This window comes from Saccopteryx bilineata, chromosome 3 (assembly GCF_036850765.1).
Source record: "Saccopteryx bilineata isolate mSacBil1 chromosome 3, mSacBil1_pri_phased_curated, whole genome shotgun sequence".
Lineage (NCBI taxonomy): Eukaryota > Metazoa > Chordata > Mammalia > Chiroptera > Emballonuridae > Saccopteryx > Saccopteryx bilineata.
The window spans coordinates 186836677-186863846 of record NC_089492.1 but is presented as its reverse complement, the minus strand read 5'-3'; the positions used below and the strand labels follow the sequence as shown (position 1 = coordinate 186863846).

The window sequence follows — 27170 nt, the reverse complement described above, 5'->3', positions numbered from 1 at the left end:
GGAAGGAAGCGGGAGGGCGGTTCGGGCCGGGCGCGGGGCGCAGGGAGGGGCCAAGCGCTCGGGTTTCGCTCCGATTCCGCCAACAGGGGTCCACGCAGCCTCAGCAGCCCGGGCGCCGAGAGGCGGCGCGGGGCTGTGGGCGGCGAGCCAGGCCACCCCTCCGCGTGCGTCCTCTCACCCGGAGGCGGAGGGAAGCGGACCTGCCGCGGCTTCGACGTCAACGACCGCGCCGCCCGCGATGGGAAGTGCCTTATAAAGTCGCCTTTCCGCCGGCGCCGTCGACTGTCGCTTCCCCGTCTCGGGAGTGACCGTGGAGGCTCAGGCGGACCTCCGATCGACTTCCGACGGACCCCTACCCGGGCAGTCCCCAGACCGACCCCGGCGTCAGAAAGACCTCGGCCAGACCCCAGGCGACGCCAGGCACACCCCGGCTGGGCCCGGACGCGCCCCCTGCAGGCGGGCGGTGGGGCGGAGGGCGCCCCGGAGGCGGGGGCATGCGTGGCCCGCGGTATGGCCTCCGCTGTGTTTGAGGGCACCTCGCTCGTGAACATGTTTGTACGCGGCTGCTGGGTGAACGGCATCCGTAGACTCATCGTCAGCAGGCGCGGCGACGAGGAGGAGTTCTTCGAGATCCGCACGGAGTGGTCGGACCGCAGCGTGCTCTACCTGCACCGCAGCTTCGCAGACCTGGGCCGCCTGTGGCAGCGCCTCCGGGACGCCTTCCCCGAGGACCAGCCGGAGCTAGCGCGCGTGCCGCTGCGCCAAGGTGCGGGGCCGGGAGCGCTCGGGATAGGGTCCTAGAGGGAGACGTGCTTGCGAGGTCTTTTAAAAGTGCATTAAAGGAGTAGGGGGAGGCAAGGGGAAATTTCTAAAGCCAAGATTGCGGCTTTCCCCTCCGTCCCCGGCACGGGACAGGGGAACCTTTGATCCTCTGTCCCTAGATGAAGTGTCTAGGACTCTGATAGTGAGAGAGCAGGGAGTCGGCCCAGGGTGCCTCGAGTCCTTTCCGGCGCAGATCACCAGATGGGTGCCCTGACCGTCACCTAGGACGAGACACTGACCAGTAGCTATTGCGGCGGCCAGTGTAGGAGTGGCCCCAGGCCTCAGTCTCAGCCCCTGTCCCGGACTAGCGTCGCCTCCTCCCCACTGTCGGGAGGGGCGGCTCGGATCCCTGTTCTGCCCAAAAGGAGGCTGTAGGGATTGGGGCAACGTATGGGAAGAGTTGAGGACAGTGTCCATTTGGGGGTCACGTAGTCCACCTGGGGGCAGCCGCCCCTCAGAGCCCTCCCCTGGGAGAGGCCGCGCCTCTTGACTTCACTGACAGAGGAGCTTGAGGGAGAATTGCCACGCAGCCTTCTGTCACTGCTCGGGAGGGGCAGCCCCAGGGCAGCTGCAGAGGAAGGCTTGGGTTTCCACCCAGGGGTGGGTCCACATTCGGACTGGATTAACTGCGGCGGCCTCCTCCCTCGCCCTGTGACTGACTGGTCCTGGCTCCCCGGGACTTGAGTTGTCAGGGAACTGCTACGGCTTCCCCTTTCCGACTGCCTGACTGACGCCCATCCCCTGGGCTGCCTTTTGGAGGCCAGACCCGGAGAAGTTTGAAAAAGGGGAGGAAGGGCCAGAAAGGCTACACTTGAGATGGGAAGGCTTTCAGAAGGCGTAGAAGGGGCCAAGGAAGTCTAGGGCTTCTGAGTAGACCCACTACCCTTACCCTCACTGGGTGACTGCTGCAGCTGCGTGACACCCAGAGCCCTCCTTTCTTCAGTCCTCTAGGCAGACACCTGGTGGCACTTTGGGGGGCATTTACTGAAGCCAAGGGTGGTGGGGTCTGCTAGAGGCCTTAGGATAACCTCTGCTTACCTCGGTGATGTCTCTCCACCCTGTAACCCAGAGTGTGAATTCCCATGACAGACACATCAGCTGGCAGACACATCATTTTGGAAAGGTGCCCAAAGCCAGCAAGTTCAGAGGCCCTGAGTGAGACAGCTTGCCTTCCAGTCTTCTCTTTGCTCCCCAGACTCACATTTACAGCCATTCTGTAGATAGGGTAGCATTTTTTTAAAGCATGGCAGCAGTTTTCCTTGGGTTTGCTCTTTGGGTGTGTATGTTATTATGGTTTTTTTACTTTAACAAATGAATGCCAAAATCAGGAAAGCTTGGCTGAAGGAACAGGAGTTTATTCAATTACTTTCATCCTTTCTGGAACAAGGCGAACCATAAACAAATTGGAGTCCCTAAGAGCTTCCAGAGTGCCTGCCCTGGGTGTCACTGGGGTCAGGTGGCCCAGCTCAGCAGTGCCCCTGGGTGGGATATTTGGCTCCTCCTCTGTAACATGGCACCTATTGCTTACTTTGTATGTGTGTATTAAAATGCAGAATGGAGTGCCTAGTTATAGTAAGCCCTGTATTAATGCTAGTTCTTCCCCTAGTGTCAGCTGGTTCTGGTGAGACTTGTAGATGGTAGGTGGGGAGCAGGGTATGGCTTTGCCTGCCCTGGGACAGGGTAGTGAAAAGCCTTACCTGGAACAGAAGGGAGTGAGTGCGAGGCACTCGGCCTGCCCTGCACATGCCCCTGGCTCTGTGGCTTCTCTTCTCATTTGAGTTGTGCTGGGTCATTTCTGAGATCTTGAGGTGTCGGCACACAGAGAGTACCTCCAAAGGCTGGACCACCTACAAGTGAAGAAAGGTTTAGGCAGAGGGTGATTACCAGGGAGAAAAGAAGACTCAGAAAGGATATGATAGATGCTTTCAATTATCTGAAAGGGGGAGGGGGATTCAAACAATATTAGACATAGTGGTGGTGGTGGCGGTAGGGCCAGTGCGGGTGATGAGGACCAGAGTCTGGGCATAAAGGACTTTGTAACAGCTCCCAGTGGAACTGTTGGAAATTTAGGCTGGATTTTTGCAAGAGCTGGTTTAGCATGCCCTGGGGCCAAAGGAGGCAGCCAGTTCTCCAAGTGGTTCTTGATTCTCTGCTCGGAGGCAAGCTGGTCCCTCCCCAAGTACCAACTCAGATCTGTTGTTCAGTCCCAAGGAAAACCATTTTCCTTTTTCAGGTCTTTCTAAGTGCAGGGGACGAATTTTCTAAGTGAAATACATCACAATAATGTGAAAGAAGAGTCAGTCTTGTTTCCATGTGCCAGGCATCATCCCAGGTCCTAGGGACACAGCAGTGAACAAAGCAGACCAAAAGAAAAGAAAACTCCTGCCCTCGTGATTCTTATATTCTGGTTGTGAAAAATCTAGTAATAAACAAGAAAAGATGTTAGCGATATATGTTCAGAAGAAAAATAGTGAGCAAGGAAAGGAGCTATCACTTGGGGGGGGCATAAAAGGTAGGGTGGTCCAGAAGGTCTCACGGAAATGACTTCTGAGTAGATAGATAGTTGAAGGGAGGGAGGGAGCCGCATCACTACCTAGGGAAGAAAGAGCATTCCAGGTGGAGACAAGAGCAAGTGCAAAGGATCTTAGGCCTGCAGGTGCCTGGTGACTTTGAGTAGTGAGGAGGCCATTGTGCCTGCAATGCAGTAGGGGACGATCAGGGAGGTAAGGAGTGGACAGGTCACATTCAGATTTGGGCTCTTATTCAGAGATAGAGAGCTTTGAAACTTGATCTGACAGGCATTCCAGCAGCTGTGCTGAGAAAGACTCAGGAAAGAAGAGACCAGCAGGAGCTGCTGGGACATGGTGCCAAGTGCAGCAGCGCAGGTGTGAGGAGTGGCCAAGCACTGATATATCTGGAAGGGAGAGGCACAGTATTTATTGAGAGACCACATGAGTGTAAGCTTTGCCCACAGCAAAACTTTCAGCCTGAGAGGTGGAATTCCCATTCACTGAGATGAGAAGCCCGCAGGAGACGCTGGTGTAGGGCTCCAGCTTTGAGTGCAGTGTTTTGGCATTTTCTCCAAACAAGGGCCCTTTTGGAGAGCCTGTGTGGTGTGAATGCAGTATCTGAGCCCGCCTTTCTCACTGAAGATACTAATCTGCCTGTGCACTCGCAGACTGTTCCTAGATTTGAGATCCGAGGAGAGGAGTGAAAGTGTCTGGGGTATTATCAGGAGGGTGTGGACACAGATACAGCCACCAGCCTCCCGCAGCCCTGCAGCTCTAGGATGTGTGCTCAGCTCCCAGGCCCTGGGCTGGCCACTTATTCTCATATGGGTAGAGAGGGAAGATGCTCTGTGCTACCACAGAACCACCTGGGAGAACGCTACCTGATGGAGGAGATGAACTCAGAGCGACTGAGTTTGCTTTTTAAATGATTAATAAAGTACCAGAGGCCACACTGGTCCTGGGCAGATTAAGGGCATAAAGTTCATCTCTGCCCAGATGGGCCTGCCCCTTCCCAGTGACACAAACCCCACCCCATGCATAGCTTCACCTTTGGGTATCCTGCCTCTCCTAATGGGCAGTTTTCACTTCTCAGGGGATTTGGAGTATCCCTTCTGATTCACAGACCAATTCTGAATCTCTGCTGTATGTAGTGCTTGTGGAGTAGGTGCTTTCCCAGGCCCCGGGGCAACACGGGCAGTGTGCTTTGCCATGCCAGTCCAGCGGTGTTTTAACTTTCCCAAATCCGCACGCTGCTGATGCCCGGACTTCATTCTGATGCCCTTGTCCCAGTGCTCCTGAAGTGCACGCCTTTCTCTGTAAGTAGCCACGTGGCTGAGTTTGGTTCATGATCCTGTGATCTCAGCCCATCAGATCTCACTGTGTGTGGATCCCAGGTGACCTGAGTTAACCTCTCAGCTAGAGAAGAAGCTGGGCAGAAACATGCGGAGGTGGTTCGGGAGCTGATGCCCAGGTCACAGTACTTTCCACCAGATTTCAAAGGAGTAACTTGATTCTGTTCCTTGATCAGACTGCATCATGAACGCACGGTAGCATCCTGCCTGCCCTTTCGTGGTGGCCCCCAGGAACAAGGACCCCTTCTCTTTTAAAACAAGTCTAGGCCTCACATTTCTCTGCTGTCTTTTTTCATAAACACTTTTCCAGAAGGCAAAAGATACTTTGACATTGTGTACAGTCACGATATGGGGCAGATTCAGAGTTCCAGGGCAAGGTGATTGTGCCAGGCAAAGCTAATACACTTTTAGGCATTTAATTAGTTTGCCACTTCTGGTTGAAGCTCAGCTTGGAGTTGTGTAACGCTCAGGGGATTTGGAAGACTGAGGAGAGGCTGGTAGTAAGTTATGAACCCAATATGCATTTTGCCCATGTGGCACTAATAACAGACACCCCCCCCAGGCCATGACCTACACTAGGTGGGGTGTCCTATGGGAGCACCCAGGCTCTGGGCAGCAGAGACAGTAAATAGGAGAATATGTTATCAGCAGTTGGCATTGCTTGTCCACTGAAATCCATTTTTTTTGGTATTTTTGTTCATTTCTTTATTGGGTGACAGTCAATATCCACTGGTCACTTTGGTTGTCACCACCAAAAAAGATGGTTTCCTTGTCCTAGAATCTGAGAAGACCCCCCAGGACCCCTTGATCAGAATCCTCTCCATGATGGAAGGGACAGGGAGGAAGCAGAGGCAAAGTGTCTGCTCCTCGTTCTCTTCTGGCCTGGCTGCAGCTGTGGCTTCCTTGATGTGATGCAGCAGAGGTTGTCACATTGGAGCTCACACCGACATGCTGAGATGTCACTCTCCAAGCGGACACCTCCAGTCCCTCTTACTTCTTACCCGACAGCCTAAATTGAGTCATGATGGTGGACATAACCATGTAGCGCTTTTGCTAACTTACACTGGCAAGTTTTACTTCATTTTCAGAACCAAACAGCTTAATCATCCTTTGTCAACTGGAAGCAATGAGCATGTAATTACATCCAGTGCCTTTAATCCCACCAGAAATCTGTCCTGTATCTCCAGTGAGAAAATGGAGGTTCCTAAGAGATTGGGGACACAGGTCATGGTGGGAGGGGTTTAGGCGAAGTGGCCAAGAGCACTGGCTTTGGAACCAGACAGGCGAGGATTCAGATTCTGGCTCTATCTTACCCAGTGACTTTAGGAAGTTGCTTGGTTCCCAAAGCCCCAGATACATGGTTGATAAAATGGCAATAATGATATTTGCGTGTGGAAGCCGTGATATCCCAGAGTACCCAGCACTATACTGGACACATGAGAACAGTTGGCTTTGGGTTCAGGGCCATGTGACTGGAGCTTCTGCCATTTGCATCTCTTTTTATAAACACTTCTCCAAAAGGTGAAAGCTATTTCTACATGGTGGACAGTCACGATAAGGGAGGTCATGCAGATGGCGAGCATAGGCGCCAGAGCCTGGCCCACTGCTCCTGACAGCACCCTCTCCAGGTGTGGCCCTTGGCTGGGCAAAAGTGCCCACATCATCTCAATGGGGGCCTGGTGGACCAGGCCTGTGGCTTTGGTGGGGCAGAGATTAGAATTTGGTGCTTGGTGTGGGACAGGCCCAGGGACTGTGCTCCAGGGGATAGTTTCACGAGGGGCAGCTTACTATGGACTACCAGGGCTGATGTGTGTATCACCAGAAGAAATAGAATTGCCAGGAGGGCAGAGTTCTCATGGTAGAACCTGCACGAAGGCCATGGCTGCCCTTGGCTCCCGTGAGTAGATCCCTCCCTGCAGTGTGTAAGGTCCTGCTGGTCTCAGCCCTCCTGACCTCTGCCCCAGCCACCCAGGCCTCCTAAGCGCCTCCACACACCAGATCCCATGCCCTGTTCTCCTTCTCTGAACCTTCATCTCCCCCTTCCTTCTGCCCTCCTAATCCGAGAGTATGGGTCCCTTGCTTGAGTCTTCCTAGCCTCCCAAACGACACCCCACTCACTGTGGCCAGTGCTTACCTCACATCTGTCTTCCTGGCTAGCACAAAAGCCCTGGGGAGGCCAGTGTCCTGCCCGGCCGCTGCCTCCCATGTGCGGCGGGTTGCCTGGCGGGGAGCAGGACGGCAGGCAGTACCTTGGGATGAGTGGATGATCAGGGCTTCCTGTTGTGAGAGCCTAGAATGGGTTGATATTCCCTGAATACCTTTGATGACTGGCTAAGCGAATGGCTTCTTAAACATGTTGAGTAAGGAATTCTGCTTTTAGTGGGAGAATAATGAAGAGGCCTAGAGGAGGAGGAAGTCAGATGCATTTTTCCTTTCATGACAAAGAGTCATTCATTCAAGGAAGCCCCTTACAGTTGTAGGAAGAAGCAGAGGAAGGAAGAATGTTTCCTCTCATCCCCTTCTTGGGTCCTGAGAAACTAATTTTGTTTCTACCTCTTGTGTCTCCTCCCACTCCTGTCTCTGTCCTGGTTTCTCATTCCTGGAAAGATGCAGAGAACTGAGCGTTGAGCGTCCAGCGGCATTCCCATTGCCTATAGTTGGCAGTTTGCATCACTGAGCAAGGGTAGTGGCCGGGGCAGGGGACCAGCAGGGCACCACCACCTGTGTGTAGCAGGTGGAAGCAAGGAGCAGACAAGTTTTCTGTCCTTTCATGAACACCGCATGACATCTCGCAGATGGGAGCACAGGAGACAGAGATCGCATAGGGTAGAGTGACCATGGGTCCCACGGAGTTAGGACTTCATTGGGGTGCTTAAGTGTGCAAGGAATACAACCACTCAATTATATTCTCAAGCTCATCATTTCTTAATTTACATTTCTTGAATGTTGGCTACCTGCTTAGAAAACAGGCACTTAGGAAGTAAGCCTAGAAAGTTTTCCTAGAAAATTTAAAATATTTTGTTTCCAATTTTGTATTACACTCAAGCTCTAAAGAATATGTATCTCTTACGCATGCAGGGTGCCCCTGCACCCTCCTCTCGTCCACACGACCTGCATGTTGGACGCATTTGTGAAATGGAAAAGGAGCTCTGTAATTTATTATTTGACTTGATTTGCAAGTTCTCTTTACAGAAAGTTGTCCTTGGGCTCTACTGTGGGTCTCCTCTTCAGAGACTTGTGTTCCTTGGTTTCACATTTTTAATCCTTCAGGGCTAAATTGGTATAAAATTTTGACAGTACAAATTGTGTAGAATGAAATCTTAAAAGTTGAGTTATATTTGTGATTATAGTTTTAGCAGAAGTTAGAAAAATTTCCAGGGGCTGTAAAGTACAAAGAGTCAACTTCCTGATAGGAGAATCTAAATGTGGCTGGTAATGGATTACCCTTCCTGCCCTCACTGTGGCCTGAGAGTGCTATCCTCGGGCATCCACAGATTGCTGGCGCTCTCTGCTGGCCAGTGCTGGAACCACAGTCTCATAATCAAGAGGTGTTTTGGGTTTAGCTGTTCAACTGCAAACTTAGAACCATTTCCCTAGCTGCGCAGAAGTTAAAACTAAGTCAAACAAGATCCCTATAAAATTCTCATTTTATCAATAATATTTGGAATATAAAACCCAAAGTTTTAGATAATCCTAAATTACAGTACTGTGTTTAAGAACATTTTTCAAAATAAGGTTTACAACTGTTAAAATTTATTATAAATAAATAGTTGATACTTGAAAAAGCTGTACCAGTCATTAAAAGCCAAAGCTCTTAGGTCACAAAGAAATAGTACAATAGATAGTCTAAAAATTATTATACAACAGATAGGCTAGAAAGCATCCCATTCAAATGCCTGTAATTAGTTTGTCTGGGGTAGCAGTACTTTGAGAACTTAGTTTCTGTCATGTGTCCCTGAAAAATAATGCAGAGTCCCAAATGTGTGTGCTGCTGTCAGCTCGGCCTCCAGTGCTGTGTCCTGTTAGAGTTAATAATAATTTGGGTATCGCAGCAGGTCTTCAGGGTCTCCCCAGTTGTGATGCTGAGAACCCTGAAGCAAGGAACCCCAGGGAGCAGGGAACAATGAGAAATTTACAAATGAAGCTGTATTTTCTTTCTGAACTGTGGCCTGAGAGAACAGTTTAAGGTTTCTTTGTCTCTTTTTCTAACCCATCTACTGTACTCATCATTTGATGAGAAGCACTAGGGGCCCAGGAGAGGAGGGAGATGTTGATGTTAGAGTTCTAAGAGGGCCAGGCTGTCAGAAGCCCTCACCTGGGGTCTGCTGTAGTGCAGCAGCCTGCGGTGAGCCAGCCCTGCCCTCTGTGCCCCCAGCGCAGGCGGCAGTGCAGGGCAGGTTGACCTGGTCTCCTGCTGGTAGGAGGGTTTCTGTAAGTCAAGTTGAGTGCATCACTTCATGAGCCCGCCTTTGATCAGCTGGGGCCCTCCAGGGGGAGAAGCCAGTGCTCCTTGTCATCACATGGCTGGGTTTCCTTGGAGAAAGGAGGACAGCACCTTAAGAAAGCTGTTCCAAATGGCCAGCTTGACTGTCGCCAGGAAGCCATGATGGAGGAGTAAAAGTGCCCTGACCCCAAAGCCCAGAGCTTAAAAAATAATCATCTGTCATTCGTGTTCTTGCTGGGAGGGGTTCCAGCAGCTTCCTTTCCCCATTTATGTTTCCTTAAGCCTCCTGTTGTTTGGGAGCATGTCTCCATCCCAAGGAGTACCATTTGCTTCCATTAGACACAGAAAGGTGAAGGAAGTAATACGGTTTTGCACGCTTCCACAAATAAAGTCAAAGCAGGATGGCCAGTGGCTGTGTACACTTACTGCCATTTGCCCTCCTTGGGCAGCTCTCTGGTGAGGCCAGTAACCTAGAGCCAGCTGGCTGGTGGGGTCTGGCCGAGTGTGATGCAGAGATGCGTGGGCTAGGTTGCCACCTCACAAGCAGGATGGGGTACGCACACGGGAGATAATGAGCTCTTAGGCTACTGTATTCAGTCAGCAAACAGCCTGCAAACGTTGCATCCTCTCATGTGTCAGGCCCTGTGCTGATTGCTGATTTTTGATCAAAGTGAGAGAGCTGAAGGCACCTCCTACCCTCAGCTGCATATGGTGGGCTTGGGGGATCCCCAGGTGAAGGCATAGTACAATGCAGAGGATGAATTCTGCAGAGGTCAGGAGAGTTCGTGGGGAGCAGAGGCAGACAAAGTCTCCCATCCTCTGATGTGAGGACTGTCACAGAGCAAAGGGCATGTGCCTGCCTCTTCGGGGAGGGGGGAAATTTTCTCATACATGAGCCTGCAGGTAGGGGGAGGTCTCCCAGCAACAGGCAGTGCTGCCAAGAGGGTAAGGCTGTGTTTGGGTGGTGGGGTCTGTTTCTCTGGGGTTGGTGTGAGGGTGAGGAGGACTCACAGGGCACAGGACCAGTGAGTGGGTGGGGGCAGGTCAGGAAGGGTCTGTGTACTGAGTTAAAACACTGATACTATTTCCAGAAGCCTGACCAGTGCTTCTTGCCTATCTCTAGTTCAGTATGGAAAATGGGTCACCAAGAAGATGAGGCTGCCAGATAAAACTGCAGTTAAGGTTGAATGTCAGATTAACAATGAATGTTTTTAGAGGTCTTTCTATATTATTGTATTATTCATTGTTTATCTCTAATTCAAATTTGAACAAACATGCTGTGTCTTATTTGCTAAATCTGGCCACTGTAAAAGAGACCAATACAGAGCAGAATGTGCTTAGCTCATGAAATCTTACCCTTGGAGGTTATTGACCCAGCCATAGGTTGAACATTAATTAAATCAAAGATTTAACCAAAATTATGTTTTTAAATCAGAGATACAAGACTCAGAAACCTCTTGCCCTGTTTGGTTGGCTCAGTGGTAGAGCATTGCCCTGGTATGTGGATGTCCTGGGTTGAATTCCCAGTCAGAGCACACAAGAGAAGCAGCCACCTGCTTCTTCACCCCTCCCCCACTCCTTCTCTCTCTCTCTCTCTCTCTCTCTCTCTCTCTCTCTCTCTCTCTTACGTTCCCATAATCATGGCTGGATTAGTTGGAGTGCATCAGCCCCAGGCGCTGAGGATGGCTCTGTGGAACCTCTGTCTCAGGTGCTAAAATTAGCTTGGTTGCAAGCATGGCCCCAGATGAACAGAGCATCAGCCTCAGATGGGGGTTGCCAGGAGGATCTCAATCAGGGTATATGCAGGAGTCTGTCTCTCTATCTCCCCTCCTCTCACTTGGAAAAGAAGGGGAAAAAAAAAGAATCAAAAGCTTCTTAAAGATTTAAGATTGTTAAATTATGCTTGATAACCTATCAGATGGGTATAAATGTCCTTTATGCTCTCACTGTACAAGAGACTAACTTTCCTACAAACGTACCTGTAGAACATAAGATACTGACTACTACTGTGCCATAAATGGGACTGGTTGAAAGACCAGTAGTCTAGTTGTAATAAGAGTTGAAGTATGGTCATAGTTTTGTTCATCTCAGGTTAATGAAACACTTTGTGGGGATAATATACATAATTGTTCTCTCTTTTTATAAACAACTTTTCAGAGGGTTTTGCATTGGCCCTTTTCCCCTCTGTAGACTTCCCTGAAGCAAGCAGAAGATCAAAGCCTTTTGGTGCAAAGCTTGTGTGTGTGAGTTTGAAATTCTTTTCCGAGGAATTCAGGGCCTAGAGAACAGGCATTCTGAGAATCTGACCCTGGTATTTTCTTCCTTCTCCTCCCTGCTTCCCCCCATGTGGTATGGTGGCTTTGGCCTACCTGGCAAAGAGTGGGAAGAGAGGCCCCTTGCTCTGGTGATAGCTGGGGCTTTGTGCTGTGGTGTGCGCACAGGCTGTGTGGGTAGAGGCCCAGGCTTTCCCTGTGGGTGAGCCAGAACCCACTTTCCTGTCTCTGGGACTCCTGCTCCCTGGATAGCAGTGAGCTGGCCACCTGGGCCTGTGGGACTGAGCAGGGTGGGCTGGGTGGAGCAGGAAAACCCATATCCAGTGTGGCCCATGCTGTAGGAAGTTGAGAGACTGATGCCTGGCCTTGATTTGAGCTGACACTGTGGGGGATCCCCCTACCGTAGCCCAGGCTTTCTGAAACACCCTTGCCCTCTGTCAGGGGATGCTCCTGGTTTCTGGGCACTGTATTTTGTAGGCCTCTTAATTTCATTCATGTAGTTTATGGGATTAATTTTATCACTTAGGTAGATCTGGCCAATGAGTCACCTAAAAAATGAACACCCCTTTCTCCTGTAAAACAAAAGGAAACCAGAACTTCTAAAGGACTCAGGTTCAGTAACTGATCGCAGTTCTGGGATTTCAGCCTGTGTGGTTTGGCCAGAGCTCACAGAGGCAGTCATCCTAGGTCAGAGGGAGTGTGGCAGATAGGCAGGTTTCCTTGGAAACCTAGTTTTCCCCATCCCCCGGAAGCCCATGAACAGAAAATGGGAAGATTTGTGTTCTCACTGCTAATGGGGAGACAGAAACATACCCGAATAAGCGTGTAGTGAGCATGTTTTAGAAACAAGACGCTGCACTTTCTAACAACTGCTGTGGACTGCTGGTAACTGTAACAGGATAGATGCTCAGATTCCTGAAAAATGCTGTGAGTCATGCCACGTTGGTTTTCTCTGGGTAGAAATTTAATTTTTCTCCCCCCTTCCAAACTCAGCATTTAAATGACTTGTCTGAATATGGGCTCTGTGTAGATGGGCCCTGTGGTCAGGTCAGCTGTGGCCAGCAGAGTGAACCCTTCCTTCCACTGTGGCATAGAGAGTGGGTGTGTCCTGCCCAACCTCCACAGGGAGTGGGCGTGTCCAGCACAACTTCCACAGGGAGTGGCTGTGTCCTGGCTGCAGCTGAGTGGTCCCCAGCTGAGCTCTGACACAGTCCAGGGTGCTGATGGAGTTGGCCCAGACTACCCTGCCCAGGGGGTTCTGGATGGTCTGTCTGTGGCTTGTAGGTGCCTCCCTGGCCTATTTATTGGCTGTTCCCAGCCTGCACAACTTCTTCCTGTGCATGGCAGTCACTCTAGCACACATGGATCTTTGAAACTTAACATGAGGTTTAGACCAAGGCTCCCAGGGTAGGGCTGTACCTGCATGTATCCGGCTGAGTAGATGTACCCAGACACCTTTCATACAAGATGACACTGGGGGTGGCACCTTCATCATGGGATATCTGTCCTTACTAAATTCAGTAGCACATTAACTAGACTGTTTTTCTGACTTCAGGCATGTCTGTCCATTGTAGGACTGGTGGCCATAAAGGATGCCCATGATATAGAGACCAGGCTCAATGAGGTGGAGAAGTTGCTGAAGATGGTCATCAGCATGCCATGTAAAGTGAGTGTGCTCGGGTCTGGGCTGGGTGGAAGGTGGGCATGCCCGTAACTGACCTGTTTGCTCCCTTGGCCACTTGCCCCTCTTTGGCAGCAGTGGGTCTTAAGGAGGTGGGGGACATAACCAGGGGAAAGAAAAACCTCTGTGAGCTCCAGTGGCTGTTTTTTTCTCCCAGGAAGTGGAAGTGAGGGGCCAAAGAGGTGTTGAGGAGGAAGGATGCAGCCCCCCATCTACCGTGGTGTTTTTTGCTTTCCTGACTCCGTGCAGACTCTGACTGGCCTTGCTGGAGGGGGGTTGAGAAGAAGGCATGTGGGAGCCCAAGGGAGTGTTAGCATCAGCATGGGCAGGTGATCCTGAAATGAAGTCTGTAAGCTTTGTGTGCAGCAGTGATCAAGGACCTGGACTTGACTGGGGTGGTGAACACACAATACAAAAGAAAGAACCTGGACTTGAGTCAGGCAGACCACCTAGCTCCTGTGAGCTTTCATTTCCACCTCTGTGGATGGGGAGAGTCAGCTGCTTGTAGTTTATCGTAAAGCGAAGGGAGACATGGTGAGAGGCCAGCATATGCCAGGCACTCACAAAAACTGGCATTATTTCCATTACCCCATCCTGCCTATTCCTGGGGCGATAAATAAATGAGAAGTTCTGTGACGGCAGCCTGGAAAGTGTGGTCAGTCCTGTGGGCTATCTGAATGCCTCATGGACTGAATGCCTCAGATGGGGCCACCTTGCAGAGGATTAATTTTTAGTAATTGACCTATTCCTTCCTAGTATTCTAGGTCAGAAGTTGTACTCACCTTCTTTGAAAGATCTCCCCTGGATCAGGTGTTGAAAAATGACAATGTACATAAAATTCAACCCAGCTTTCAAAGTCCGATAAAAATATCAGGTAAGAGCTACAAGGAAGGGCGGGGGAAGTGCCGCGTGGTTTTCTAGATGCCTTTTCCATGCGTGACCTGTGTGGTTAGACACACTGTCCACCCTTGAGCTCCAGAAAGACAGCCCAACAGAAGGCTGACAGTAGTGGGTCATGGGCTGTTACCAGATTTCTATGAAATAGTGTGTTTTCTGACCTGCAGTTTACTCTTCCTACTTCCTGATGGAGTTATTTGGCCTGTAAATAGGAACTTACTTAAGAAATAGTGTAATGATGTAAACATGAATGAGGTATTTTTGAAGCAAACTTCTGAAATCAGTAGTCTAGCCTGCTACAGTAAGATAGTTCACATAGCATGGCATTGAATTTGTTTTTAGTCTTAGGGCAGCAATGGCCAAAAGTGGAACACACAATGTAGGTATTGTTAGCATTGTTAAATTAACTAAAAAAATTAACTAAACTGGTGAATTGTCAAACTGAGTGGATCAGCTTGCCAGCTGCCCTCTGGGTGTCAGGTAGAAAGGAAGAAGAAGCCTGCACTTCACCCTTTTTGGTAGCTTTCTAAGAGCTGGTTGCACATGTCATTAGAACACTATTGTTTTTGCAGTATTGTTTTGGGGAAGGCTGCCGGGAGCATTCTGTAGGGAAAAGAGCTCTGTCCTGGACGGGGAGGCATCTCAGGTCCTGGACTTCCTCATGTAACAGATGCTCAACTTGTTTTGCCTAAGAGGTAGCATGTGAGTGAAGTGTTGCAGGGGGGTGTGGGAGAAAGGGAGGGAAAGCAGACATGGTAGGAGGAGATGCGGCTCGGCTACACGTGAGAGTCCACAGGACATCCCCGTGGTACGGAGGAAGGAGAGAAGATGGGGTTCTGTGCTCAGCACTCTATTGCTGCATGGAAGCGGAAGGACGGGGAGGATGAAGAAGCAGGACTCAGAGGGAAGTTGACCATGAAAGAGGCAGTAAATGAGGGGAGAGGAGCCCAGAGCTGGCTCCTGAGAAGAAATTGGTGGTCATGATGGTGGGGAGACAGGAGGACAAATTGGGATGATGTCATTGGTAGAGACATGTCCTTACTGAGTTCTGTGCCACAGCAGGGATGAGAGTCCTAATTGTGTGCTGGGTGAGGTGGGAGGGGAAGGCATGTTCTGGGAACCCGGAATGGAAAAGTACTTCTAGATATGACTTTGTGTGATCAGGATGGGTATTAAGCCTGGATTGTGTGTCTGCTACTTTGGATATTTTCCCTTGGTAGCTTCCTGTGTCTTTTTAGAAAGAAGAGCAGGGAGGTTCAGGAGTGCTCCTTGCTGGCACCTAGTATCCAGAACCTTCTTTATAGTGGAGTAAAAATGGCTATTGTTTATCCTAGTGGATGTCTGTGGACTCTAGTCTTACAGGCTCAGAGAACGCTCTGGGAGCCTAGTTGTCAGTCACGTCGGATTCTGCATGCTGTCACCTGGAGCGGGGACATGCTTCTGTCCTTCAGTACACAGCAGGAGAATCCCAGCACTGGTGCCTCTGTTTTGCTTTATTTCTTCTTCTTCTTCTTTTTTTTACAGAGACAGAGAGAGGGATAGACAGGGACAGACAGACAGGAATGGAGAGATGAGAAGCATCAATCATTAGTTTTTTGTTGCGAATTGTGACACCTTAGTTGTTCATTGATTGCTTTCTCAAATGTTCCTTAACCGTGGGCCTTCAGCAGACCGAGTAACCTGTCAGTCGAGCCAGCGACCTTGGGTCCAAGCTGGTGAGTTGTTTTTTTTTTTTTTTTTTTTGTATTTTTCTGAAGCTGGAAACGGGGAGAGACAGTCAGACTCCCGCATGCGCCCGACCGGGATCCACCCGGCACGCCCACCAGGGGCAACACTCTGCCCACCAGGGGACGATGCTCTGCCCCTCGGGGGCGTCGCTCTGCCGAGACCAGAGCCACTCTAGCGCCTGGGGCAGAGGCCAAGGAGCCATCCCCAGCGCCCGGGCCATCTTTGCTCCAATGGAGCCTTGGCTGCGGGAGGGGAAGAGAGAGACAGAGAGGAAGGAGCGGGGGGGGGGGGGGGGGGGGGGCGGTGGAGAAGCAAATGGGCGCTTCTCCTATGTGCCCTGGCCGGGAATCGAACCCAGGTCCCCCGCACGCCAGGCCGATGCTCTACTGCTGAGCCAACTGGCCAGGGCCCAAGCTGGTGAGCTTTTGCTCAAACCAGATGAACCCGCACTCAAGCTGGCACCTCAGGGTCTCAAACCTGGGTCCTTGGCATCCCAGTCCGACGCTCTATGCACTGTGCCACCACCTGGTCAGGTGCTTTATTTCTTCTTGTTTTAAGCAAATGGGAGAGCAAAGAGCAGCACATTCCTTTCAGGGCCACATTGGTGGCCGGAGCTGGCTTCAGGCAGGCCCCAGACTGTGAGAAGGACAGAATCAGCTGTGTGGAGTTGCCGGTGCTTCCCAGCCCTCTGTCTTAGTGTCCTGTCTTATCAGTGGCTTGGATAGAAGCATGGCCATGTTTACCCTAAAGATCTGAGAGTACTGAGATGGAGTTTAAGAGGGACAGCTGTAGAGTCCCCTCTGAGGTTTTAAATATGCTCTTCGTGTCTGTTTGCGAAGATTGTACAGTACATGACCCTCAGCAAGGCCTTGCGTGCATGACTAGGAACGCAATGTCCAGGTCTGGGAAGGCAGGGGTGTTGACTTCCTTGTGCCAGCCTGGAGCCCAGGTCATCTGTGGCAGTGTGTTCTACCCTGGGGACATTGCAGTGGCAGAAGTAGCTATGGCCAATTTTGGTTCTGCACAGAACACTTTGTAATAAATAGGGCAGCCTAACCATGGAGTGTGTAAAACATCTATTGCAAGTTGGTCCTCCAAAGCCTCAAGCAGGGGGCCATCCAAGGAATCCCTGCACAAGGTGATAGGCTGGGGGAGCACCTCTCAATCCCTTCCTGAGTTAAGAGTCTCTGACTACAAGGGATTTCCTCCTCTGCCTCTACCCTAATTGACTGGGCACCAAGTCTGGGGATTCTCCCTTTGAAGCTTCCCAACTTTCCCTTCTTTGCCTCTGGACTAGTTGGGTTAGGGTTAGTGTGTAGGTGTATAAGCATGAGGGGGTGTTCCCACAGTTGTAATATGTACTCTCATTATTCAATGTGTGAGGAAATAAATATATGAAGACCACAAACTATAGTAAATTCAAAAATACTTTTTAGTGAGACTTATCTTTACAGTAGCACTGACATCCCCTTGAAGAACTGGTACCTACATGGGCGAGCCATGCCATTCAGTCTTGGTCCCATATTTTGGGGGTTGTTGGATTTGGGGATCGCCAGACCCTGGGCCTCAGACCTGGAGAGCACTGGTATCCCCTGAGAACATCAGCCTCACACTTTCCCTAGTGCAGTGGTTCTCAAAGTGTGCACCAGGGTGCACTGGTGCGCCCTAGAAGATTTCCAGGTGTGCCCTATGGTATTCCAAAGAAATATGTGCCTGTTGGGGATCAAAAAACCAAAAGGGTTTTTGGAGTTTAGATTTTTGGGGGACAGAGGTGTGGGGAATTGGCTGTAAGCTGACAGTCTGCCCAACCCCCCACCTCACTTGCCTGATTATGTTGCAAAAGGCTGTTAAGCTGTGGTGCTGGATTGTTTACATTACCCCCCATGTTCCCCAGAAAGACTGGAGGCAAGTTTCTTCTATCCTTTGTTTGGTGTAAAGTAAAGATGATATGTATGGTGGGTGTTTTCTGCACTCAACATAATTAAGAGTAAAAGAGAGGAATTCTTCAATGTATTGACGAGGAAATGAGAGTTTGCCTTTCAGATATATGCCCAAACATTGAAGAAATCGCTAGGACACATCAGGCTCATGTTTCTCATAAACATAAGAATGAAAAAACTTAACACATTCGCACCAGGACCTCCTGAATTTACTAAATCTTACTAAGAATGTATCTATTTTATATATATATATATATATATATATATATATATATATATATATATAAAGATAACTTTTTGTTTTTTTATTTTTTAACCCCTCTCTTTTTATGAATTCTAAAAAGCATAACTCAAAAAATGTAACATAAAAATGTTTGTTAATGTCAGGATAAATTTGTATTTGTTTCTTTTAATTACCATAAAAGCACACTTAGATTTTATATTTTTTTCTTTAATATTTGACTTACTTATTATAACATATTTTTCAGAAATTTGTATATAGTGTGCCTACAATTATTTGTAGGATTTTAAATGCACCCCAACTTCAAAAAGTTTGAGAACCACTGCCCTAGTGTATATCCTGGGTACTGACATGGTCATCCCGGCGTTCTGGTTTCCTGGGCTCATTAATTTTCTCAAAACGTTAGGCTCACAATAAAACCCAAGTCCCCTAGTCATTCAGAGTCTTCCTGACTCTAGCTTTTTGATCTTGTCACCATAGAACCCTCTGCTGCAGACCCTCAACCTCTTTCCGGCTGGGCTTTGCTTGTGCTGTGGCTGCCTGTCCACATCCATTCCTGTCCTGAGAAATTCCATCCATTCGTGAAAACTCCCTGGCTTGCTGCAGCTCACCCAATCCCTCCTCCTCCTTTCCCCACTGATTTCTTAATGTCTTCTCATGCAGTTGACATGGCATTTAGAAAGGAGGTGCCAGGGGGATGGGCACTGGCCTACCTGTCAGAGGCTGCTCTTCACACTGGTGACTTAACGGCATCTGGCCTCTGCACGCCCAGCCTCCAATCTGATGTCATCTGGTGCAATGGCCAGGTGCTTGTGGTATGAGAACCAAGCTGCATCCTGGGCCCTCAGCAGGGGCGGTTCAGAAATATTGTGGACTCTGGTGATACTTTGGATCAATACAAACCTAAACATTCTTCATCCCATGTTAATCTAAATGCTTATAAACTCTAAGAAGAAAAAAAAGGAATATATGAAAATATATGAATTGAACTGAAGAACTGATGACATATGGGGCTTATAAAAACATGGCTGCAGTTTTAAAAAGGAGAAAAGTCACTACTAGGCGCACACCACAATGGTAATTGTTGTAGCAAAGGTCCTTTGGTAGATGCTAACTAAGCTAAGGTCAGTGGGTGAAAGTTTCCGGAGAAATAGGATTGCGGAGTCTCAATGCATCTCTACAAAAGATTTTTCTTAACTACCAAGAGAATGATAGTGACCCTACTTTGGAGAAACTTGCTTACCCAGGTGGTCCAGACCAACATCAAGGAGTAAGGCCAGGTGACATCACACGACCTCTGATGTGGTGCACCAGGATTTCCGCCCAGCCCAATCGAGGGGACAGTCAGTGAGATACCTCACCGACCCTCTTCCAAAGTGTCACTGTCATGAGAGATGAAACAGACTGAGGAACTGTCGGAGGTCATAGGAGACTAAGACACAATAACTTAATTGCAACAAAGGGTCCTGGAACCAAACCAGCTGGGTTTGGAACCCCTCCTGAAAGGGACATTAGTAAACCAGCTGGTGAAACTCAAGCGAGGGAGATGTTTAGTTACAGTATTGTGCAGTGTTCACTTGCTGTGTTTGATGGTTGTACCACAGTGCCTAAAATGTTAACCTTGGGAGAAACTGGGGAGGGATATGTGAGAACTCTGTACTGTTTTTACAACATTTTTGTAATTCTAAAATTAGCTCAGAATGTTAAGATAAATAATAAATGGCAAAGCAGGACTCTACTTAATGTGGAAATTCTGAATGCAAAAATGTAGTTTGAAAGTGAACTACTTCCTCCATTAAAATTAATAAAAAAAGTCCTTCTATATACTATAATCAAAAAAAGAAAATGAACAACTTCATGGGATCAATCATGTATGTCATTAAAGTAATTAAATTGGCCAGTGATTTTTTTTTTTTTTTTTTTGCTATGGGTACTTCTAAGAAATTCACATTTTAAGTATGTATGTTTGAAGATAGGCTCAAATGCTATAATTTTTCTATAATCATCACACTGCTTTTGGTTCTTTATATTTGCATTATACAACAGACCTGAAGATATCAGCAACAATTGTAGTAATAAGTACTATTTCTTAAGCTCCGGGAGCTTATTAGGTTCTTTACAAATACCATCTCATTTAATACCACCTGTGCCCTTTGGGATGGATGCTGTTGTTCCCATTTTATAGGTTAATAAACTGAGCAAGAGGTAACCTGCTCCCCAGGCATTTAAGTAGCAGAACTGGCATTTCATCAACGGCCCAGATGGCCGTGCCGGCATTAAACCGCATTTCTGTGCACAGAGGGTTAGCATAGGCAATTAAGGAATAATTTGCTATACATCTGTTTGGACTTGGTTAAGATTCCATTTTCTAGAGCCCAAATTCCATATTTAAGAGAGATTAGGAAGTTCCTGTACAAGGCATGTCATCATAATGTTCAGAAATGTTTTGAGGCACAGATGTTCGTTTTCACGTGTAAGGTTCTCCCCTTAAAATCCCCCTGGCAAGGGAGTGGGAGGAGGGTGTGGGGGCTGTCTGCCGGCTATGCGGACATCACTGAGGTTTCCTGTGCTTCCTTAGACAGATTTGAGTCACACTGAATGAAAGCAGTTAAAGAAAGTGGGTTTCTTTTTCATTAGCATTTCCATACGTTTAAAATTGAGAGGTGAGGGAATGTTCATCTTTCTTGTTAAGATTTAGTCATCTTCAGAGTCACTTGGGCTTTGGTAAACACCCTGTCGGTGCGTACCTTCTTGCACGCAGGTACGTAGTTGACCCAGGAAGTTCCAAGCACCGACATCTGTTGGTCTCCGGTGCTCCTTCTCTTGATTTGCAGGCTGTGCTAATTCTCATGCAGGGAAGGTGGGTGGGCTCTTGTGGGGCCTGACGCAGAAGGCAGGCAGGGAAGAGTGTTGTGCTGATGTTGCTCGGAGCGTGACTAACTGAGCTGGTGTTGCAGATAACCGATGCAGCATGCTGTCACTTCTCCAGAAAGCCAGGTGGAAATTTTAGCAACTAATTACTTGGCAAAGCTGATCAATGAATAGTCATTTTAATACTGTGGGGCTGAAGAGGAAATCTTCTATTCTTCATTTTTTGTGTTTTTGTATAGTTTCTCTAATTCTCTTCACATGGAGGGAAATTTAAAGAGATGAGAACCAAATAAATACTGAGAAAGAAAAGTAAATATGGAGTTACAATTTCACTCATAAAAAAGCAAATCCATACATGGGAATACAAAAATCTAAATTAATGGTCAGATGTAAGGAAGAAAAATAAAACTGTCTCCCGGCCAACCGTAGCCTTATGAATGAATGAGAATCGGTTCCGGTGCCATGCGGGAGAGAAGGAGGGTGCTTTTGAGCCCTGTGTTACTGTGTGTTAGGCCCTGAGTGAGAACATGATAATCCTTTGCATAATACTCTGAATTTGATACTGCACTAGAATTTCCTAGTTGAGGGTACTGAGCCCCAAGGTCACAGAACTCCTTGTTGGGCTGAGCTGCAGCGTCCGTGCTCCCAGACTTTGCTGAAACCTCATTCCCACTCTTCCAGCGCTGGTCAGCCACCAGACCACAGGCTCAGAAGCTAACACCGTACAGCCAACGTGGACATGAAGACATTTTCTTTGTTGGCCTTTTTTTTTAAATCAGAGTTTGTGCTTGTTGGTAAAAAAAATCAACCTGTATACAGAATTAGATAAAGTAAAAAGTGAAGGTGCCCATTTGGTTTAAAATGCACACCAATCACATTCGAGCCTCATGGCAGCCCGGGGCAGCAGCAGTGTTCTGCCCTCAGACTCAGGTAAGAGCTAATTAGGAACCTGTGCAGAGCCGGCAAGGGCCCCAGGTTCCTGGACTCAGACCCAGACTCAGAGATGTGAGCTTAGTGCCCTTTCTTCTCCAGCTTTAAAGGCACGGGGAAGGGTGTGTGTGTGTAGGGGGGAGGCTCAGACAACCAGAGGCTCTTCCTGGCAGAGAGAGGCACCTCTCAGCTTGTAGAGGGTCGGCAGGGGTGGCTCCTGTGAAGGTCGGCGTCAGCCCCTGAAATCTGTGTGCCAGAACTCCAGAACAGGCTCCAGGATGTGGCTCTGAGTACAGAGAGTTCTCTTGAAGGGGAGGGAAGGGGCAGGATACAGGGGCAGGGGTGGTAGGCAGAGGGGAAGTCTGGATATTGGCGTAAACCCCAAACTTCAAAACCTGATCCCTCCTCAATGTTGACCTTCCCACTTTCATTTTCAGAAATCATGAGGTCCAATGGATTTTGTTTAGCCAATACAGAAACTATCATTATTGACCACAGTATACCCAATGGAAAAGAGCAGCACCCAGGCATGGACCCAGCAGAGCATTTGTAAGTATGCTGCTTTGAAGGGGGTTTTTCAGAAGGGATCCTGGAGTCAGCCAGTGGGGGGGGGGGGGGGGGGGTTTCACTGTCCTGAGAAGCATGGACATGGATGACTCAGCCTTAATAGATGGCCACCGGCCCAGGACACCTGGCTGGCAGGGAGAGAAAGCAAAGGAAAACCTCTGTGACCCCAGGAAAGCTTAACAAAGACAAAACTGCCTCCAAGCAGCTGGGGAAGCAGTTACAAGGGCTTCCCCTCTGGCTGGCCAGGTGTATCTCGAGGTGCCTAATGTAGGGCAGCGAGGCTGAGCTGATGGGTGGCTACTGCCTGCCTCTTGAGAGCAGTCTGTTTTCACACTGCATGGACTGTTGGGCAGGTGTTGTGTGGCGACTCCAAGGTCAGGAGGTCCTGGAGAGATGGCATTTGGGTAGCTGGAGGCTTCACCTCCTGGCCACAGCCGTCCTCAGTGGCATGCCAGGGGGACTGTTTGGCCCCGAGGCTATGAATTCAGTGCTCTCGGACCTGCTTGTTAGTATTTGTGCCATGGAGTCAAGCAGGCTGTCCCTGCCTGTCCCTGGAGAGGGCAAGTACCAGTGCCCAGGACCCCACTGCACTCATGGAATGGGTGGGTGTGCCTGATGGGGTGTGAGCTGGGTCTCTGTCTAGTTGGCTGGAGGCATTGCCAGGCTCCCAGGAGATTCACCACTGAGGCAGCCCTTACTCTGTCTTCGTAGGTTAGGAGCAGAGGTATTGGCCAGGCCTGCTGAGGACCGAGGTGACTCACTTTCCTAAGCACCTCAGCTTCCGCTTCTCCTCAATCCTCAGGGTCCTCTGATCTGAGGGCAGGAGATGCAGAGTTTCTTGGTGGGGCTGCACTTTGGTCATCACTGGGCATTCGCCCCGACGCTGGTTTGAGGGAGGACAGGTCGCACCCTCTAAGAAAGCCAGGAGGTAGCCTTGCGTCCCCGAGATGCTGCCCAGCAGGCTGCTCGCACTTTCCTGTCAGGTCCATCTCTTAGGTCACAAAGGATCCTCCACACACTGCTCTCTGTGCAGTTAAAGGAAAACCTTGTTCTGTAGCCTGTCCCTTCCTTTATCAGCTTAGACCTCGAGGAAGATGCCTCTCTCTCTCTCTCGGAGCCTATGTTTGAAACCAGGGGGGTTCTGCACTGCCTGCCCTTGATGCAAAGGGGGGGGGCATGTCTCCGTGTTCAGCCAGAGTAGCCAATTCAGACGCTCATCATGGTGTCGCTTGGTCAGTTCGTGTCCCTCCTGGTCTCTCCAAAGCTTTCCAGGTGTAGTTGAGTTCATACAAGTATCTACTAGTTAGTGCGGCCTTCAAGCCGCAGGAAACATCTCTTGGCACAATGAGCAGCAGTGGGGGGCCCCTCCCCACACTGGGGCGAGGGCAACTGGCAGGAGCTGCCACCACCCCTGCGGCCCTGGCAGGGGCTTTTAACTGGCGGTAGAGGAAGATGGGATAGCACAGGCGACGTCTGGTCTTCCTTCTCGGAAGAATGTGCTTCCTGTGCTTCTTTCTCTGTGACTCCCATCTTTCGAGTTTAGAATCTGTTTCTTTCTGGCTTCAGAGGCCCTGCCTGGGTTAGACAGGCAGCCAAAATGGTTTCAGTCAAAGGCTGTGCTCTGCGGGAACCCTCCCTCCACAGCTTCCCCCTCCCCCAGCGCCTCCTGGGGGGACTCCTGCCTCCCAGAGTGCTTGCTTCCTCGCGTGTGCCCCTGAACCGAGGGCATCGTTACTGGTAGGTTGTGAGCCTGTGACCACAGTTTTTCTCACTCAGGTTTGCTGTAGTCCACAGGGCCCGACCTATGATAAGCTTCTGTTCCCCAAAACAGGCCCCACCTTCCCTGCTCACCTCTGTGTCCCCAGAATTTGACACAGAACAGCCCTTCACCCTGTGAGTGAGTGAGTGAGTGAGTGAGTGAGTGAGTGAGTGAGTGAGTGAAGGCCTCAATGGATTGATGACTACAGAGAGCAGTTTCTAAGTCAGTAAAAGCCAGAGCTGTGACTGTCTTTAGAAATGTGTCCATTTCACCTGATTTGTAATCTGGTTCTTCTCACCCTGCTCGATGGCCTGTGCACTGGGAAGAGCACTGTGCACAGCCCTCCATTCTGTTTGACGTCAATCCCTAAGTGCCTCCCTGCCAGTGACCTTCTGTCCTTTCTCCGTTCCAGTGAAGGCAGGTCAGTGAGCCTGTCCCAGTACTCACCTCTGTCCTTCCTATTTCAGGTTTGAGAACGGCAGTGAGTTTACCTCAGAGCTGGAGGATGGCGATGACCCAGCATCTTATGACACCAACCTGTCCTATTACCACCTGGTCCCCTTTGAGACGGACATTTTGGACTGAGCCTCAGTGGGGCCCCCTCCTCCCCAGCCCTCAGCTGCTGGTTCTACTGCTATCCACTGCGTCCATGCCATCCAGGGCACAGCAGCGCCTGCATTGACAGAGCAGGGCTCTGCTGCCGGGCCCCACTTAGCAGCCTGCACCCGTGAGGCCGAGGCCTGGTGTTTTGCCAGTGGAACAGTGGGGTTTCCGGGGTCAGGGCTGACCCCGAGGTCACCAACAACCAAGAGTCAGGTCCCGGAGTGCACAAAGCCTGCTGCTGCAGAAGGGTTTCCTCTGCGCTGCATGCTACCATCCTGTCCCTCATTTCTGGGACGAATTCCCCACGATGTGTGGAGGAGCTACAAGTGCCTGCAGGACCTCGCAGTGCAAGGGCAGACCACCCGGGGCCTTGCTAGGCTCCTCCTTTCCTGCAACTGCTTCCCCAAGAGGAGCCTTCCTCCTGGTGCAGCGGCCTCTCCCTCCCTGCCATCCCCGATGTGACAAGCGCACAAAATAATCCATGTGAGGTTTTGTTGAGTGGCCAAGGTCTGGATGTCACAGGCAGCATATGTTAAGTAATCAGCGTTTTTCTGGGAACGAGAATGTGTGGCTTTTATTTCTGTCTTTCATCTTTTATCCGGAAACTGTGGGCTGGCTTTATGTCAGCCAAAGGGAAGGTGAATTGTGAAAGGGGACAGGGACAGAATAATCATTGGCTGTAAGAAGCTTATATGACTGGGACTGAGTTATTGATTCTCCTCAAGAGGAAAAGGGCTCCTGCCTGGCCAGCCAGCATCTCTTCATGGTGGCCGTGTGGTAACTGCCCTAGACACCTGAGGTTCGCTCTCCTGCAGGTCACTGGTGCTCGGTGCTGTCACTGCCACATTAACATGGAAGGATGGGAAGGAGAGGAAGCTGTCACCTCCCTCGGCCCAGGGAGGGCTAGGTTCTGCACCCGTATTTTCCCCATCCGCTCAGTGTCCACCAAGGACCAACATTTGCTAATGTAAATAGTAGTAAATTATTGAGAATCCTAATTCTTTTATACAGTCTGGTTTTTAAATCTATTTTAATTAAATAAAATATATTACTCTCCTTTTAGGGATGTGTAAGGTATTTGTGTATAAAAAAATGTCAGTCCCCTGCCAGGGAAGGGGTGGAAACCAAACCGTGGCCCTCAGGGCCGGCCCTGAGCACATGCTGCATTGTTATTAAGGGGTGTGTTTTGTTCTTACCAGAGCGAATACTCTGAGTGAATGAAAAGTGAACAAATAGCTTTTTTTTTTAGGGTTTTCCCCTTCTTGTAGCTCTTTGGCAGTCACAGGAAACTTCTGCGACCCAGCTGCACAAAGGGATTCCCGTGGGTTTGCATTTCCCCTCTGCCTTCCAGCTGTGTTCAGCTTAATGCATCCTGCTTTCAAGCAGGCTGTTGGGGGAGGGCTATTGAGGGTTGACCAGTTGCTTTTCTTCTTTCAAGGGGTAATGTTCAGTCTGTACAAGAATCTGGCTGCTTGCTTTGCAGCTAAGGATTCAGTTAATTACTATCTACATTTCAATACTAATTCATGGGCTTTCTCATTACCCACATTCCGCAGGGGATCTTCTCCCCAGCTGTTCAGCCTCGGGGAAAGCAACTTCCTGAGGGCCTAGGCCCCCTTGGACTGTCCCCACCAGCGCCCACAGCTGGCTCACCAGACTCAGCTTTCATTCAAGAGGCTTCACCGTTTCCAATCAGTGCATAGTGGGGTCTCCTCTAAAGCAGGAGTCAGATGTTTGGATATTTTTCTTCTAAAGCACATCAGAGCATTATCTGGCTTCCACTTTTCTCTGGGAAAATTGTGATCTTCTAGGCCGATTCTTCACATTCTTACATTTGAAAGAACCAGAAGCACAGATAAATGTTTCTTTCAGTGCAATAGTCTTGAATTGGAACAGCAAGATACACGTTTTGCCACACAATTAAGTAGCCAACTGAAAGAGTCTTTATTTTAAAGCCGGCGACCTAAGTCAGTCAAATCATGTGGCCCCAAACACAGTTTGGGGCTAGCTTTTTTTAAAAGACAAAATTATATACCATTTGAGGTATGGGAAGTAGGAGGAGCTCAGCGAAGCATGGTACAAAAGCAATAAAACATTCATTAATCTCGTTAATAAGCTCATTAAATCTTACTGTCTTGTTGCAATATTTATCCATAGGATCAATTTAAAGAGAAAATATTTCTATACACTAAAACTATAAACTTTGAAGATGATAACACAGTAGTGATAAATGTTTCACATGCCTAACAAAAACATCTCTAAACATTCTAGGATTCATGACCCACCCCCTGACACCTCTGCAGTTTGGCGAAGCTAACTTCAAGGCTGGGGGTAGGGAGCTTTAGACCTAAGTAAGTTCTGGGGTTACTTAGAGTTTAAGATAAAAGAGAAGCTAAATGAAGTTACTTATGCTAAGAGCTATTGCTAAAGCCTTTTTTTCTATATTTCCTAGTAAGTGACTACTTGCACTCAGCCTCACTGTGTTCAGGTAGACGTGGAGTGGCAGGTACTCAGGCGCAGAGTTCACACGCTGTGGGGACGCAGCAGTGACT

At 49.3% G+C, this 27170-nt stretch overlaps 1 protein-coding gene across 1 annotated transcript; it reads left to right on the top strand.

Annotated features, from left to right (window-relative positions):
* Positions 1-25680, top strand: PXDC1 (PX domain containing 1). The gene is made up of 5 exons (XM_066268389.1): positions 1-766; positions 12976-13067; positions 13839-13956; positions 22127-22238; positions 24483-25680. The coding sequence occupies exons 1-5, from the start codon at positions 511-513 to the stop codon at positions 24598-24600; spliced, it is 696 nt and encodes a 231-aa protein (XP_066124486.1). The 5' UTR covers positions 1-510; the 3' UTR covers positions 24601-25680.
* The last annotated feature ends 1490 nt before the right edge of the window (positions 25681-27170 follow it).